General features: G+C 44.8%; 1 protein-coding gene across 13 annotated transcripts in view; it reads right to left on the bottom strand.

Moving 5' to 3' along the window:
- Positions 1–18,042, bottom strand: part of LOC115568865 (LIM and calponin homology domains-containing protein 1) — a 97,817-nt gene that overhangs the window by 47,584 nt on the left and 32,191 nt on the right. For all 13 annotated transcript variants that reach the window (XM_030396550.1, XM_030396549.1, XM_030396548.1 and 10 more), the window contains exons 2-3: positions 12,115–12,185; positions 5,187–5,256 (exon numbers count right to left, since the gene is read on the bottom strand). In XM_030396550.1, the coding sequence (XP_030252410.1) occupies positions 5,187–5,256; positions 12,115–12,185 (141 nt within the window). The remainder of the gene's footprint in view (positions 1–5,186; positions 5,257–12,114; positions 12,186–18,042) is intronic.

Genomic DNA, 18,042 nt, shown 5'->3' on the forward strand with positions numbered 1-18,042 from the left:
TACAAACATGCAAACACACACAACATGAAAATCAGGATACCTGCTCGGCAGAAACGTGACACCTGCAGGTTTTCTGTCGGTTCTCGTACGTCTCGTCTCTCAGATCACTCCAACTTTCACTCTTCACCTTGTCCTTCCGCCAAGTGTCTCCTGCTTATTATCTCTCCTTCTTCACCTGCTTTCCCTCAAACATTCCTTCCTTCTCTTCTTCTCTACCTTTCACTCTCTCTCCATCTCGTCAGTCTTCCTCCCTCTCTCCCCTCTGCTCTCAGACAAACTCTTTGTTGAAGGCAACCTGAGCCGAGCTCTCCTCTCCTGTTCCCAGGTTCTCTCTCTCTCTCTCTCCTTTGTTTCTATGTCTCTCTATCCCTCAGAGGGCCACAGCCAAACCCTTCTCTGTCTCCCCCCTCTCTCTCTCTCTCTCTCTCCCTCCCTCCCTCCCTCTCTCCCTCTCTCTGGGTGTCACCATTTCCTCTCCACCCGATTGTCCCAAGCTCTCTCTCTCTCTCTCACACACACCAAAACACAAACACAATGTGCTGATATTCACATTACATATGAACACATTTAGACCAATCTGCATCCCTTCAAGTGCTCAGACACACAAAAACTCACACATATTTATCTGTACACACAAGCTGGTGTAAGGACTCATGCATGGCTACAAACACACACACACACACACTCTTGGAAACACTTGTTCTCACGATCCTTCCACATTCGTACCAAAACACCCACTCCAACCCACCCTGCTGCTTCCTGTGTTTTTGGGACAGCGGCAACACACACACACACACACACACACACACACACACACACACACACACACACACACACACACACACACACACACACACACACACACACACACATACACACACACACACACACACAGCTGCTGATCAAGGTCGCATTTTACTTAAAAAGAAAGAACTTTCAGTCCAGTTGGATCCAATTCATTTCAGTGTTGGCTTTATAAGAACTGACGACTTCTCACTTGGAACACTAGTGGACTCGGGTCGGGTCAACACATCCAAATATGACTGAGAGATCTCCAGTGGATGGGATTCTGTTGTAGAGTCACTAGAAGTATAACAATAACATATTTAAGCAGGATTACTTAATTATGCCAATAAAACTGTAGTTTTCTGAAAGTGGAAAACAAGAGAAGCAGCGGGCAGCTCTGCTAACATCCCTGACAAACACACAGTTTGTTCACAGCGTGTGTGTAAATGTGACTGGCACAGAATCGGATGTATCCAACACCGATTGGCCGGTTGCCGGTCGTGGTCAGTCATGCTGAAAACCGGCCAATTCTGGTCTCCTGTCAATCAATCGAAACATGTCTCGCTTTAAGCAATAAATCCACTATCCTCTCTGATTGAACACATGTTCAGATATTAGATAAATAGCAAAGAGAGACATATGACTGACTCATTAGTAATAATTTCATTAAAAAAACAATAATAGTTAAATGTCTCAGACAAGGGTTGCAGTCAGAACTGGACAGTAAGAACACAAAAGAATCTTCAACAAAGCTCCTGATGAAACCACATTCACACTTGTGATGATAAAATTTAACATCATATTAAACAAAACATGAAACATCTCACCCACTACTGTACATGTTCTGTACACACACACTGTCAGGAGGCTCTGAGACCTGCGAGATAAAGAACCACCAGCATGCATCAAAAAGGGAGCGCTTGATTCATTAGAGCCAGAGGATCGTTAGAGATCTGGTGGTGCTTACAACAACAAACCTCAACTCGAACTTCACATCGTCTCTTTTTTCCATTCGCTGGAGTTTCACATGTTCTGGAATAAGAAACACTGAAACAAACAACAAGCCAACAAAGAAGCTCATTTAGCAGCAACATGCGTAACGTTAAACCGGATAATTAACGGGTGTGTGTGTGTGTGTGTGTGTGTGTGTGACTTAAGAGGTGAGCATAACTCTGTGGTGATTTGCAGGTCACTGCCACAGGAAGCTGGGCGTCTACCGCAAAGAAATGATTGACAGCTGAATGTGTTTGTAGAAGGCCGGGAGGGAGGAGGTCGAGTCAGACACAAAGCTTCTGTACACTCAATAATGAAGTCATAATACATTTGGGCAAAAGTTCTGCAGTGGTACAACTTAATAACTAATAATAAACAGGAGCAAAGCAGATGAACAGTCATAAAGGATTGTCCAAATAGTATTTACCATCAAAACTTCAAAAGTTCAGCAGTGTTTGAAAGAAAGAACTGAGCTACATATTACAAGATCCAACGTTCCTGCTCCTGCGTATGATGCTGATTAGTATTGTGTGTGTGTACTGTAGCTGCAGGTGTACAAGGATGTGTGAGCAAAGATGCTTGGTTCCATTAAACACAACCCTCATTGTAATCAATATCTGTCCTCCATGACCAGACCACCAGGGAACAGGATCAGTGTCCACGCCCGGATCTGGACAGCCGTCCAGGAGGAAGGAACACATCTTTGAGAAGTCAGTCAGATAAGTTTCCTGATTCAAGGACGACTCCCCAGAATAAGTAAAGAGCAAGATGAAGTTTCTAAACCTGCCATGCTGCACGGCTCCTCACATGTTCCACAGTATCACAGTTCTGTGTTCAGAAGACAACAGAGAGCTGCATGTGCTGTTGTGAAATTCAGTTCTATAGAATTACAAATACATACTGACATCATATCACAAAAGACTACATACATCTGTTAATATGCCATTCTCTGCATACTAGCAGTGTTACACCAGTATATCAGCTGGTGTTACCAACTGCAGTCAGTCTCTGTGTTAATCAGTGAGTAAAATCATCCTAATCATGAGCCCATCACAGACAAACCAGATCATGATGATGTTGTTAATGCTCATTTCTGTGTTTTAACAACATTTATTGATAACCTGAAACATTGAAAGTATTCGCCTTAAAACTCCATCCAGTATTAGATGGCCAATAACACACGCTGGTCATGTGTCACTTCTTTTTCTCTCTTTAGATCCAAGATGTGAGATTTTCTGTTATGAAGCAAAGTGAAAAGTTAACCTCCCGCTGCACCTGTCGAATGACTCAGAAGAAACAACTGAATATAAAAAAAACAGGGATTACAATTTAAAATCTCCACTACTGGAAAACAACCGTTTCTGTTTTTATTAACATATGAGTAACTGAAAAGTTACGGTGACTGCTGCTGCTCTTAACCTGTCTGGAAAACAACATATGAACATGTGAATCACTTCCATTCAGCTTGCAGGACGATCTCTGCTGCGCGTCTGATTACACACCGTAAAACACCAACAGACCAGTCGAGCCGCAGACCGAGCGGTGCACGCAACAACCGACCTGTTCAGAACAACACTCGGCCGTGCAGGCCGGGCTGCCAAAGCACTGAGGTAGCTGCTCTAATTACAAACCAGCCAAAACTCCTCAGAGACTCATTTTCCCATTAGCCCCCAAACAGGAAGAGGAAGGGGGAGTAGCTGTGTTTTATTACGATGGGCCAGATAACAGCAGCCCCCTTGTTTATGTGTTTCTCGCCTCTTTAATCGCAGCCGAGAGGAAGAAAAGTCCCTGAAAGCAGCAGGACGCTCACAGACAGAAGTATGAAGCATCTGAAGTACAGCAGGTCGTGTTGTTCAGACGGGAGGAAACCAGCAGCTGTGACTTTTATATGTTGTCCTCAAACCACCATGTCAACATGTTGATCGGTGGATGATTCATCCGCCCCTTTGTAATGTTACTGCCCCCTCTTTGGGCCATCAGGGGCAGTTCATTACTGAACCTGCATCATCACTGCTGTTTGAGATACCACACAAACATGGAAGGTTGTTTCAGCCAGTTGTCGCTGTGTCGATCAATCTAAAACCCACAATCGTCAGGCAAGTTGTCTGCTGACGTATGAAATATGTGTTTGTGCGACTGTAGAACAGTGATGGCTTCATTGTCGCGCTGTATTCTTTCACTCCTGATCTTTAACTTATGACTTGTTCATGTGTCTGTTCACAAACTATTACAATGTTAAAATCACATTTTTAACATAAAGTCTGTCAAAGCATTGAAGAGCAAGTAAGGACGGAAAGGTGTGCGGCAGTATATTTTGCGTGACCTTGTGCCTGTTTACACGTCGGTCCCGGTCCTGAAAGCTCGCTTCATCCAGATCGAGGTCTTAGACGTCATGAAAGCCTCTACTGTGCTGAGCTGAACTCTGCTGGAGTGAATCAGAGCTCAGGTCTGCTCAGGTTCACAGGAAAACTTCAGACTTATAAATAAATTCCTTCCTGCTTAAGTTAAGTGTCTTTATGGTTTTAGTTAATCAAACAACTTTTGTTCAGTCCACACCATAAAAGGACTGTAAAATGATGCTGGATCAAACGTTCCTACAGACGTTTGACATCGATGTTCCAATCCAGAGTTTCTTACAGACGGGAGTCGACAGATTATCTTCGTGTCCCGTCGTAAGAGAGTCATTAGGCTCAGTGTCACACGCTGCTGCTGATGGACACCTTGGCTGTGAGCACTGAAACAGATCTTTCAGCTGGAAGTATCTGTAATCAAAGCCTGATAACACACTGGAGCTACAGAACGTAAAAGTCTTTCCGAGCCAGTAAATCAGCATGTCACATGACTGGTGCCAGTGAGTGTCTGCAGTTATTGCCTGAGGGGATATTGTAGTCAGATAGTATCCACAATTAGCTCTCTGCATTACGCTGACAAAGACAAAAATCCATTTAAATGTGTGGTAGTATCTCTTTTTCTCACATCCTTGGAACAACAAAAACCAACCAGACTGAGAAAGAAGAGGAAGGTGAAGGAGACGCATCCTCTGACCGAGCGTACGACCTTTACGTCAACTTTCTGCTTTGGAAAACTGGACAGGCATCAAAGCTGGAATCTCAAGTTTCAAGGCCTGTGGCTGCCATACAATCCCTGTGATACAATTAGTCATGTCATATATAAGGTTTGGAATTCATTCAAGGGAAATCACAGGCAGGCAGCGCTAGAATCAGCCTAGCAACAAAAATATCTCTGAGGTGGAAAACAGACTGAGAAAAAGGAAAGAGAGGGAGACGCAGACCTGAAGCAATGTGACAAAGAAGGAAAACAGCAAGAGATCCAAGAGGATCAGATGATAGCACTGAGTGTGGTGGAAATGCTGCAAACTGAAGTCTGAAGGACGAGTGAGGACTCACCAGGCCAGCTATAGGTGTGGGAAGTCTGTTGATCTTCTTCACCAGGCCGGGTTTAATGGAGCTCAGCAACCTGACAGAAACCACAGAGGCAAGAAGACATCACAAGAGGAATTTCATTCAAGGCAACGCTTTCAAACTTCAGATGATTATTTCATATGTGGCATCATAAAGTTTAAACCCAGCTCAAGCAAAGTGAAACAACCTCAGGAAAGGAGATAGAAGAGTGTGAAACTGTGTGAGGGGAACAAAAACCAGACAAAGACATTTCTGAGGGTCCTGCAGTGGCGTCGGGAAGCTTTATGACAAGACAGATCCTAAATCAGAGCTGAGAATCAGTGCTTCTCCTTCCACCCGCTGGGAGCTGTTAACTGGTTCCAGTGCACGTCGTCCCACAGTGAACTACACGTGAGGACGTTTGTCCTTCTGCTGTCGTCTCTGCTCACACGCACCATTCTTCCAGAAGGTTACTGTATATTCCTGCAACCTCGGACAGCTTGTTGGTCATGATGAACAAACCCTTTCAGAGTTCCCGCCTCTCCCTCTCTTTCTCTCTCTGTCTCTGGTTTCATCTCTTGTGGGTTTTCATCAGAGGAAGCACCTTAATGATTCTGTGCTGTAAAGGAAAAACCCAGCCCTGGATTCTGTGACAGTGTTAGATGTCACCGGTCCTGTGATGCTTCTTTGTGCTGCAATGCTGCGATTCACCTTTTACTTGAACTCTCTTTGCCTCTGCCTGCTTCATCTACTTCAGCTTCAGTTAGACATTTCCTGCTGTACTGTATGTTACCCAGAATAACTTGCAACCGCCCCAAGAGAAAGTTGTTCTCGGTGCTACATACAATATGTGTAGGAGGAGAGTGAGCCACGCATACAGTGAAGAACGTTTCTTCACTCTTGAAAACTGCCTGGAATGAGAATAATGTCAGTCTGCTTTCTTTTATTACAGCAAACTTCAGTGGACTTCTCTGTTTCATCGTGTCTTCAATAGACGGGTTTCTGCTGAGCATCGGCACAGATTCATTTAAAAATGCTTCAGGGACAAAATGTGCCAACAATCCAATGGTTTCTGTGATGGAACTAAAATCGGATGTTTTGCCAGATATCTGCAAGAATATGCTGGCTGTTTGTGTCCGCCGTGGACCGTCACAGTTCAAACTTGTAACAGACGAAATGGAAATGACTGCAGGAGTGAGAGTGCCGTCCTGGATGTTAAACACAGGCACAATCAAGACTAACACAATACAAGCAACATGAATACATCATCGTATGAGTATGTACAGGGACAAACACATTTCCTGACGCCTTGTGTATCAGTCAGAGAGGAAGAGGTTGGAGGCTGTTGTGCTCGTGAAATTAGTGAGATTCAAAACAAGCCGCTAACAGGAAGTCCAGTCTGCTCCCCCTCTGCTGCTTGGAAATCAGTCAAGTGCAGAACTTGACTCCACGTTAGCATGGCGTCAGGACGAGAGGATGCAGTGCTGATGACTGAACTACAGTTCAATATCAGTAACCGACACGTTTGGCAGTCTGTCCAAGATTCCCAGGCTGGAACACAATACAGTTTGTCCATGAGCTACATGAATATAATGTTTTATTAGGGCCGGGACTTTAACGCGTTAATTACGATCAATTAATTACACAAAAATTAACGCGTTAAAAAAATTAACGCATTTAATCGCACTTATTTTTGCAGGGCGGAACGTTTCTCACTGGAAGAGTTTCAGGGGTACCGATTATACTGGAGCACCAACTAACGTTCATGACTTCAGACAACAACAATGAACGAAGAAGCAGATGAGACTGCTTTGGTCGGCCCCGTGGATGGGAAATTTTGTTTTCCAAAGCAGACGGATGGCAGCGTAGATAACAGCATGCTATTGCTGCACTTTATGGCAAAAATTGCACTGGTCGGGGCGTTTAGCTCAGTGGGTAGAGCAGCGTCCCATGTGCCGAGGCTCTGCAGCGGACCCGGGTTCGACTCCCGGCCTGGGTCCGTTTGCTGCGTGTCACTCCCCCTCTCTCTCTCTCTCCCTGTTTCCTGTCATATCTTCAGCTGTTCTGTCAATAAAGCCATAAAAGGCCAAAAAAATCTTGAAAAAACAAAAACAATGTTTTGTTGCTTAAGCTTCTGTATTCAGTCATTATTCAATGGTATACTAAAATCCATGTGAAAAAAACTGCTTCTCACTGTTCTCAGGTCAAATATTTATATGCGATTAAAATGTGATTAATTTCGATTAATTAATTACAAAGCCTCTGATTAATTCGATTAATTTTTTTAATCGAGTCCCGGCCCTAGTTTTTATGTCCCTGAGCTGCAGCGCTGTGATGCTGAAGGAGCATCAGCTAAATGATGTAATGAATTCAGTTTGGTGCCAGTGTGAGTGTCACAGCTTTACGTGGATGCTTCAGAATAGATGTCCTGTCATTATAAAGGATGATTATTATAACGTGGGAACACAGAGACGCCTCCAGGCACAGATCTCATCCTCCACACAGATCTCATCCTCCACACACACAGATCACATCCTCCACACACACAGATCTCATCCTCCACACACAGATCTCATCCTCCACACACAGATCTCATCCTCCACACACAGATCTCATCCTCCACACACAGATCTCATCCTCCACACACAGATCTCATCCTCCACACACAGATCTCATCCTCCACACACAGATCTCATCCTCCACACACACAGATCTCATCCTCCCACACCCAATCTCATCCTCCACACACAAGATCTCATCCTCCACACACAGATCTCATCCTCCACACACAGATCTCATCCTCCACACACAGATCTCATCCTCCACACACAGATCTCATCCTCCACACACAGATCTCATCCTCCACACACAGATCTCATCCTCCACACACACAGATCTCATCCTCCACACACACAGATCTCATCCTCCACACACAGATCTCATCCTCCACACAGATCTCATCCTCCACACAGATCTCATCCTCCACACACACAGATCTCATCCTCCACACACAGATCTCATCCTCCACACACAGATCTCATCCTCCACACAGATCTCATCCTCCACACACAGATCTCATCCTCCACACACACAGATCTCATCCTCCACACACACAGATCTCATCCTCCACACACACAGATCTCATCCTCCACACAGATCTCATCCTCCACACACAGATCTCATCCTCCACACACAGATCTCATCCTCCACACACAGATCTCATCCTCCACACAGATCTCATCCTCCACACACAGATCTCATCCTCCACACAGATCTCATCCTCCACACACAGATCTCATCCTCCACACACACAGATCTCATCCTCCACACACAGATCTCATCCTCCACACACAGATCTCATCCTCCACACACAGATCTCATCCTCCACACACACAGATCTCATCCTCCACACACAGATCTCATCCTCCACACACAGATCTCATCCTCCACACACACAGATCTCATCCTCCACACACAGATCTCATCCTCCACACACAGATCTCATCCTCCACACAGATCTCATCCTCCACACACACAGATCTCATCCTCCACACACAGATCTCATCCTCCACACACAGATCTCATCCTCCACACACAGATCTCATCCTCCACACACAGATCTCATCCTCCACACAGATCTCATCCTCCACACACAGATCTCATCCTCCACACACAGATCTCATCCTCCACACACAGATCTCATCCTCCACACACAGATCTCATCCTCCACACACAGATCTCATCCTCCACACACAGATCTCATCCTCCACACACAGATCTCATCCTCCACACACACAGATCTCATCCTCCACACAGATCTCATCCTCCACACACACAGATCTCATCCTCCACACACAGATCTCATCCCCTCCACACACAAGATCTCATCACTCACACACAGATCTCATCCTCACACACACAGATCTCACCTCCACACACAGATCTCATCCTCCACACAGATCTCATCCTCCTCCACACAGATCTCATCCTCCACACACAGATCTCATCCTCCCACACAGATTCATCCTCCACACACAGATCTCATCCTCACACACAGATCTCATCCTCCCACCACAGATCTCATCTCCACCCACAGATCTCATCCTCAACACACAGATCTCACCCTCCACACACAGATCTCATCCTCCACACACACAGATCTCATCCTCCACACACACAGATCTCATCCTCCACACAGATCTCATCCTCCACACACACAGATCTCATCCTCCACACACACAGATCTCATCCTCCACACAGATCTCATCCTCCACACAGATCTCATCCTCCACACACACAGATCTCATCCTCCACACAGATCTCATCCTCCACACACAGATCTCATCCTCCACACACAGATCTCATCCTCCACACACAGATCTCATCCTCCACACAGATCTCATCCTCCACACACACAGATCTCATCCTCCTCCACACAGATCTCATCCTCCACACACAGATCTCATCCTCCACACAGATCTCATCCTCCACACACACAGATCTCATCCTCCACACACACAGATCTCATCCTCCACACACAGATCTCATCCTCCACACACACAGATCTTATCCTCCACACAGATCTCATCCTCCACACACAGATCTCATCCTCCACACACAGATCTCATCCTCCACACAGATCTTATCTCCCCACACACAGATCTCATCCTCCACACAAGATCTCATCCTCCACACACAGATCTCATCCTCCACACACAGATCTCATCCTCCACACACAGATCTCATCCTCCACACAGATCTCATCCTCCACACACAGATCTCATCCTCCACACAGATCTCATCCTCCACACACAGATCTCATCCTCCACACAGATCTCATCCTCCCACCACAGATCTCATCCTCCACACAGATCTCATCCTCCACACAGATCTCATCCTCCACACACAGATCTCATCCTCCACACAGATCTCATCCTCCACACACACAGATCTCATCCTCCACACACAGATCTCATCCTCCACACACACAGATCTCATCCTCCTCCACACAGATCTCATCCTCCACACACACAGATCTCATCCTCCACACACACAGATCTCATCCTCCACACACAGATCTCATCCTCCACACAGATCTCATCCTCCACACAGATCTCATCCTCCACACTGAAGGGAACGGGCTTGTTTGGTTCTGAGATTTTCTTTTTCAGTGAGAATGAACTGAAATCCTGACTCATCATGATATCTGTCAAAATAAATGCAATATGATATTTTTGTTAAAGGAGTCATCACCCGGAAATCGCAATTTCTCTCGTTAAATCATGCATATTGGTGTTGGACCTCTGTTGAAACTTGCATGAAAAGCTGGAGTTTGAAAGTGGCTCAGTTTTTTCGCTTTGGCTCTTTTTCCGAACAGGAATAGCGCACAATAGTGCGCGTTCCAAAAGCACGAGATTTTGACTCTGCTCCTGTGGTGACGTTACCACAGGAGGCTACTTGCATAAGCATCGGCTCACAGCCGTCCTCAGCCAGACTTTTCTGCCTACTTCTCTGTCATTTTCACGCCATACATCGTGACCGTCAGCATTAAAGGAGTCATCACCTGGTTTTTTACATATCCAGTCCCTCTTGGATCGCTTTGGATCAATTCTTAAAACTTATTAGAAAAAAAATATTTAAAAAAAATCAAACATAGAGCTTGTTCTGACACTTTTTCATACCGCGACTTTCTCACGCGAGATTATGTGCGAGGTTTTGACCGGTCCGGTTGTGCATTGCATTAACATGTAATGAGGCCGCAGGAAGGACAGAGCCGGAATGGGGGGCGAGCCTGCATGCACACAGACTCCACAACATAAACAGCCCCCTGTCATGGCGCACACACTAAATGACGAACCTTACGGAATTCAGGCATTTATGTACGAGCCGGAGTCGGAAACCGAACGGGAGAGTGAAGAGGCAGAGACGGTGGAGAGACACGTTTACAGCAGGATGTCTCTGAATGGTAAATTCTTTTTTTTTCCTTCTTACTTTTCACACTCGTGGGAAATGACTCTTTAAGTTAAACATGCAACTTGCCATTACTTCAATCATGAGTCAGTCATGAGAATGTTTTTATCCCCGATTATTAACAGAAGCTTTCAGTTTGTAAAATGTCCGAGGGCCCAAACTGATGACTTTACAAAACAACAGTCCAAACAATTTACCATCATATACAATCTGCTGTAGGAGATTATCTGATGAAAGTCTAAGTGGTTTGTAAGTTCTCAGTCAGTTGCATGACTCTGCACATCTTACTAAATGTATGAACCTCTCAGATAGTTCTTACATTGTTTGCCACGTGTTGTTGTGACTGCACCTTGAGATGATCCACGACCAGCAGGGACACTATTAAATTGGACTTGGTGTCTGTATTCACAATACAGATGGAGTAAACTCTGGGCTGGTGTAACTGAACTTGGCAGACAGGAATGTGGAAGAGAGAAAGTGCAAGTGAGCATGTGTGTCGTCAGTCTCCGACTCATTATAACGAAAGTTCGAGTGTCTCGTGGACAACGATTGGACGGGACGCCAGTCTCTCTGATCACTGGACCACAGAGCCGTAACAACCCACTGCACGTGTGAAAGAACCTGTGACTGCTTTAAATGACCGATGCTATAAATCTAATAAAAGTAAAGGGCATGACGTGAACATTATTATTCTGACCCTTCATTCCTACTCAGGCTTTTTTTTTTTTGTTACTGTTGCACACATTTAAGTCACTATGGACAACATCATCTCAGTGCCTCAATAAAATCAGTTAAATTTAAAGAAGTCACTCACTAGAGAAATAAACTGTAACTTTCCTCAAGAACACAAAAAGAGGAAAACAAAGATAAAAGCCTCACAGACAGTTTGTCGTTTATGTCATTAATAGTTATTCAAGCAAGACAAAACAAGGGTTGAAAAGACTGAAATGTAGTCAGAACTTACTCGCAGAGCAGAATCCCGTTCTCCAAACCTCCTCTGAAATCCTTGTCACCGAAGCATCTCCCCGTCACAGCCTACAGAGAGAACAAAAGGAGCCAGTCAGCAAAATATAACAATGAGAAGCTTCAGACCAACAAACAGAACATCAGATAATCCAGTCAGTCTCTGAATCTGAAGTCTGGCCACACAAACTCTACTTTCACACCAAGAAACAAGCTTAACAACCTTTCTCAACGCTCCTTTCACGTCTCTCCACTGCAGTAAATCCTGGGAGAGGTATGGAGAGGTGCACAAAGAGCTGCCGGCCGCATATCAAGTCCCTCTCTGGTTTACAGCGCTAAACACTAACAAGCTTGACATAAGCCACAATCATCCCGACCGAATGGCTCTGGCAGGCTAATGTGTTGTGACAGGGGATTTATCGGGTAATAGCTGGTCAGACCCTCTGAGGAGGAGAAGCTGCCTGTTTGCATGTATTTGCATGATGCATCAGCAGGCATGCAGCCTTTTCTTCAACACATATTGAGACACGTAGAAATGTTTCTGACTTCTTCCAAGATATTTACTCTTGCAGCAAGAAATAAGAAAAGATCACAGAAATGTGTAAATGTTACAAACATGTGTAAAGTTCAGTTGCAACAAAGTTTAGGAAGTAAACTGAATCCAAATTGTTGTTTTTTATTCTCTTCAGCTTAAGTTTTGACCTGCACCTTCATTAATGCTCGTGAATCAGATATCTCTTAAATACACGTCCCAAAGACAAACATCTTCAGTGCAAACATGAACACCAACAGTGACATAATGACCTGTCAGTCTGCTGCAGGACTCTCAGGACCAGGCCTACTTAAAGTCCACTGACTCTCACAAACACTGGCAGGGATTCGGCCATAAAGGACAGGGGGACTCTTTGGACTTCTGGTTTGGAAGCCAAAACAATTAGAAGATTAAAGTTTCTTTTACATTTATTTGCACAGCTGTGGAAAAAAGTGTGGAGATGTAGCGTGTCTGGCCGGCTGCGTGTAGCTGTCAGCTTGTTGGCTCGTGGTGCTGCTTGGACCGGTTACAAAAGAAAAGGACTTCTGTATGTTAGCGAGTCGGCCAACAGTAGAACTCATTCCTGCTGCTGGGGGGGCGCACGGTGTTCTGGAGTTAGGCAGACAGACGCAGATACACAAACAGAGAAAAGAAAGTAGCACAGATTCTGCTTGTGCACTGACGGCTATCCTTTCACTGCCACTATCCCCTTCTGTGACAGCACGTGTGAACTGGTGTCTGGTGTTGACAGCACAAGAGTGATCAGTGAGGCCTCAAAGTCTGCCTCACTGTACAAACATACAGTACACCAAACCCATATTGTGATTACAGTCTTTAAAAATGCTCTGGAGGAAGACACAATCATATCTGTTGAATCAAACATCAATGGACAGAGCTAGCTAAGTGTCAAACATCAACAGCAAAGATGAAACATTCATGACCTCGGAAACTCTGCAGGTTATTATTCTCATCGAACTCAAGAAAGGAATCAGATTACTTACCAAAACATCAAACTATTACTTTAAACACCTCGAAGCTGGTGGAGCTGGACTAACATCCAAAGCATGAACAGACAGACAGTTTAATGTCTGACAGCATTTTCTCAGTTAACAGAGAGAACATTTCCTCTGAGCTTCAGGCTCGGACAACACTTAACTGAAAGTAATATCTAACTTCTGCCACACGAGGCAACACAACGGACACTCAGCCTATGACCCACTGACATTTCTGGGAACTGGAGTTGTGCACATCTAATGACGTGCTTTCATCACCGTGCAGTGATCGGTCCACCAGAGAGAATACCAACAGAACCAACAGATCAGACCTGCTCCTCAACATACTACAGTTACTTTGGACTAACTGAGAAAAACACTGATGACTACAGACCATCAAACTGAGAAAAAGAAATCCAAAATGTCAGACAGACGACACTCTTAGAGCCATGGGCGCCACCAGGGGGAGCAAAACACGACCACGTCTGCAGTCCTGCGCAAGAGAAAATAACATCCTTCTTCTTGATCGTACATGTGTTGAAGTCTCAGGTCCGTTAGACCTGTTCACAAGACCGCAACACTAGATGTCTGATCCCAGTTAAGATTCAGTGGCCTAGATCTGTTTCTATCTGCAGCTGAGCAGATGACCTTGATTCAGGATCTCCTCAATAAATGTGTCACATGACTGTTAGTAACCTGCCTGCTAAAGATGAACAACCTTTTCCTGCAGTGACATGTGGAGACCTTTACCGTACAGTAAATATAGCCAGGTTCTGTTTTCTTGCTTAAAAATTCAACATGCAGGTTGTCAGGAGTTGAACCTGCGTGCTTTGACTTATAGGACTGCCTCTCTAAAAACTAGGTCAGCTCTTCACTAACCTTTGCAATGACTCCAAGCGCACGGGAAGATTACAGTGTCACACCACTGTCACAAGCAGAGATTACAGCGTCAACACCAAGCCAAGATTCTTCTACAGCTCGAGGTCAACAGGTGCAGAAAAGAGAAAGGATAGAAAAAAAGGTTGCTTGCTATTATTAATAAAAACTTATTAAAAATATGCAGATAAATGAGGCTGACAATGTTACTACAGGTGATATTGTCTGATGATTTAAGTGAGATACTCATAATTTCACAAGGAGACGAGATGCATTAAAGTTTGTACACAGATTTTAGACATTTTTTTCATATTCAATAAATCCCAAAAATAACAAATGTATGGGTCCCTGGAGGGCCCAAACCTCCGAGCTGAACCACTGTCTTAGGTTGGGTCAGTTACCGTTCTGCCCTTTAGGGTTCATGCACATTAACATATCTTACATATCCTCTCTGGATCCCGGTCTGAACAGTAGAACATGGCAGGGAGTCAGTTTCTCTCAGTGTGTCAGTGCTCCGTTTGGCAGCGACTGCAGAGCGGCTGAGGCCTTGATTCATCTACATCTGTTGCTCCCATAAGTGTCATCCTGAGCTGAAGTGAGCATGAAACTCATGACTCATCAGAGAACACTTTTTGGGCAACTTATACAACAGAAATTATGCATTTTTTATTATTAAGCACTCACACATGTCCTGGCCATCCGACTGACCAGACCCTCCTGCACTCAGAGAACGAAACCTTCCTGACTCATGAAACACCTGATGAGTTACAACAGCACGTTTCAGCTACAGGAACATGACTGTGGCATATTCCCTTCACACGCAGGGAGAATTGTTATCATAGGTCACCAGACTAGAACACAGAGTAACACAACATCTAAAGTGTCCATTTAACAACAAATCAGAAACTCTATCGATATCAAATCTACTACAGGAAGTAATAAAATACCCCAGAAGACAACCAGACTTCAGTACTTCTAATTTCTGATGACAAAAACAAATATCTAGGTGTCACTATTCAACAGAGTCCAACTGAAATCTCATTTAGTCATCTGTAGTCAGACACATCAGCTGGTTTCTGAAATGTACGTGACATTTACTTATAAATATGTCTAAAACACTGACTACATGTTTCATTACATGTATAATTTCGATCTCATTTTGTTACATAGTCAGTTTTTCCATCTTGTGGAGTCAATATGAACAGATTCAATCTCTTGCCTGAATAGACTGATACATACACATGTGTGTTTATTCTTTAATATAAAATAAATGTCTTTGAAGTCCATTAAAGTAATGCAGTGATTCTGACTAATGTAATAATTAACATGTTTATTTGTATTCATCTACACACAACTCAACATGATACAGAAGCTTTGCATTTAATGTGACTCTTTACATTAAACTTGTGAAATAAAGAAAGTTTATACTAAATCTAAATACTTAAAGTCGGTGCAGTTTTTACACAATCCTGAAACAACAAAAGAGTAAAGTTCTTCCCGTCTCTGATCATCTTCTCAGAGGAGAACACAGCACGAATGATTTAAAGCTCAGATTTGTGGCAGACAAAAAAGATATAAAGTCATTTCAGTTGCAAAAGTGCTGGAAACTTCTGGATGTGCACCGTGTTTCTGGACCGTGCAGGGTCATGTGAGGGGACTCAATTAGAAAGAGGAATGTGTCGCCTCGCTTGTTTTCACTGGAATGTTGCCTGCATTGTTTCACAGACAATCAACAGATGCTTGTTGGCTTTTTTTACTCCTCCTTTTCACGTCCTTCCTCTTCGAAACCCCTCAGGTCCAAACCGAAGTCATGCTCATGGATTCATGTCCAAAGCGGTCGTCGCGATCACTCTGGTGGCCACAGAGAAGAGACGGCTCTGCGGCTTCAGGAATGCATGAATGAGCTTTCAGCAGGCGCTGTTTCTCTGAGGGAGCAGCAGTGTGTGAATCTGTTTTGCTTTGATGAATTATAAAAAAGAAAACCCAGTGAATGCTTTCATGTTCTGAAGATGAAACATTGATATGATGAAAAGAAACTGCTCCACAGTGAAATCATGTCTGGCAGCTCGAAGACAATCTACTGAAATAATACCGCCAAGAAAAACAGTTTTTAGAAGCGGACGCAGATGGTACTGTATATTCAGGCAGCACAACAGTCAAATCAGGAACTTGGTAACCACCTTTACATCTCTCTTTCTGAACTAGCTTACTGCAATCCCTCCACCTTGTCCAATGAAAACAGATCTGCTGCAGTGCCACAATAATCTCTGCCTCCCTGTCCAAAATCAACCACCAATAATTCAAGGTTTGAGACTGGCTGGTTTCCAGGACCTGGGGAGGTAAAACACTACTTATTTCAAGGCCCTGAGGCGAAGAGCGATCAGCGTATTAAAGAGCTGACAGCTGTTAGCTCGGGCTGCGCAGCATAAACACAGACATGTGCTCCCAACACGCCTGCTCTGTAGTCAGAAGCATTTACTTCACAGGATGTGTTGCATAATCCTGACTGAATCCAACACCGTGAGTCCAAGTTCAAGGAACACATGTAAACACGTCTCCAGGCCTTCAGCCAATAATCTCATTAATTCAACTTGGCGAGAGAGCTTAATCTGCAAATGCTTCTGACTCTGATTAACAGAACAACACAACCATGCGGCCACTCGAACACTTCCTGACAGAGCAGAGGTGAACAGAAACAAACAATACGGCTGACGTAGGATTTAAAGTCTAGTGTCTTCAAGCAGGAGACTGAACAATGAAACCACTCAGAAGTTTCTGTATTACTGAAAGTAACTCATCTGTTTCACGACAGAGCAAAACACTGCTCTGCTACAGAGACACTGTGTCCACTGCCAAGATGTTTGGCTCCAGGAGACAGATGATGGAAGAAAAATGTGAACATGATAAAAAATACAAGTGAGATTGGCAACATGTGACTCTTTATATGAGGGGGCCTCTACTCTAGCTGGGGGTCCTCTTAACTCATGGAGCTTCAATAAGTTCAGCCAAAGGTCAGGACTGGTATCTGCCTGCAGTCAGTCATCCTGACCTGTTCACAAGCTGCCACCACTGCAGGACCCCTGTGGTGACCACAGCCTGTCTGCTCGCTGCTCTGTCTGCCGACATGTTGGTGGATGGAGGGCGGTGTGAGGACGGTGTGAGGACGGCGTGAGGACGGCGTGAGTACGGCGTAAGACCAGCATGAGGACGGCGTGAGGACGGCGTGAGGACAGTGTGAGGACGGCGTGAGGACGGCGTGAGGACAGTGTGAGGACGGCGTGAGGACGGCGTGAGGACAGTGTGAGGACGGTGTGAGGACGGCGTGAGGACGGTGTGAGGACGGCGTGAGGACGGCGTGAGGACAGTGTGAGGACGGTGTGAGGACGGCGTGAGGACGGTGTGAGGACGGCGTGAGGACGGCGTGAGGACAATGTGAGGACGGTGTGAGGACGGCGTGAGGACGACGTGAGGACGGCGTAAGACCAGCATGAGGACGGCGTGAGGACGGCGTGAGGACAGTGTGAGGACA

Source organism: Sparus aurata, chromosome 18, assembly GCF_900880675.1.
Source record: "Sparus aurata chromosome 18, fSpaAur1.1, whole genome shotgun sequence".
Lineage (NCBI taxonomy): Eukaryota > Metazoa > Chordata > Actinopteri > Spariformes > Sparidae > Sparus > Sparus aurata.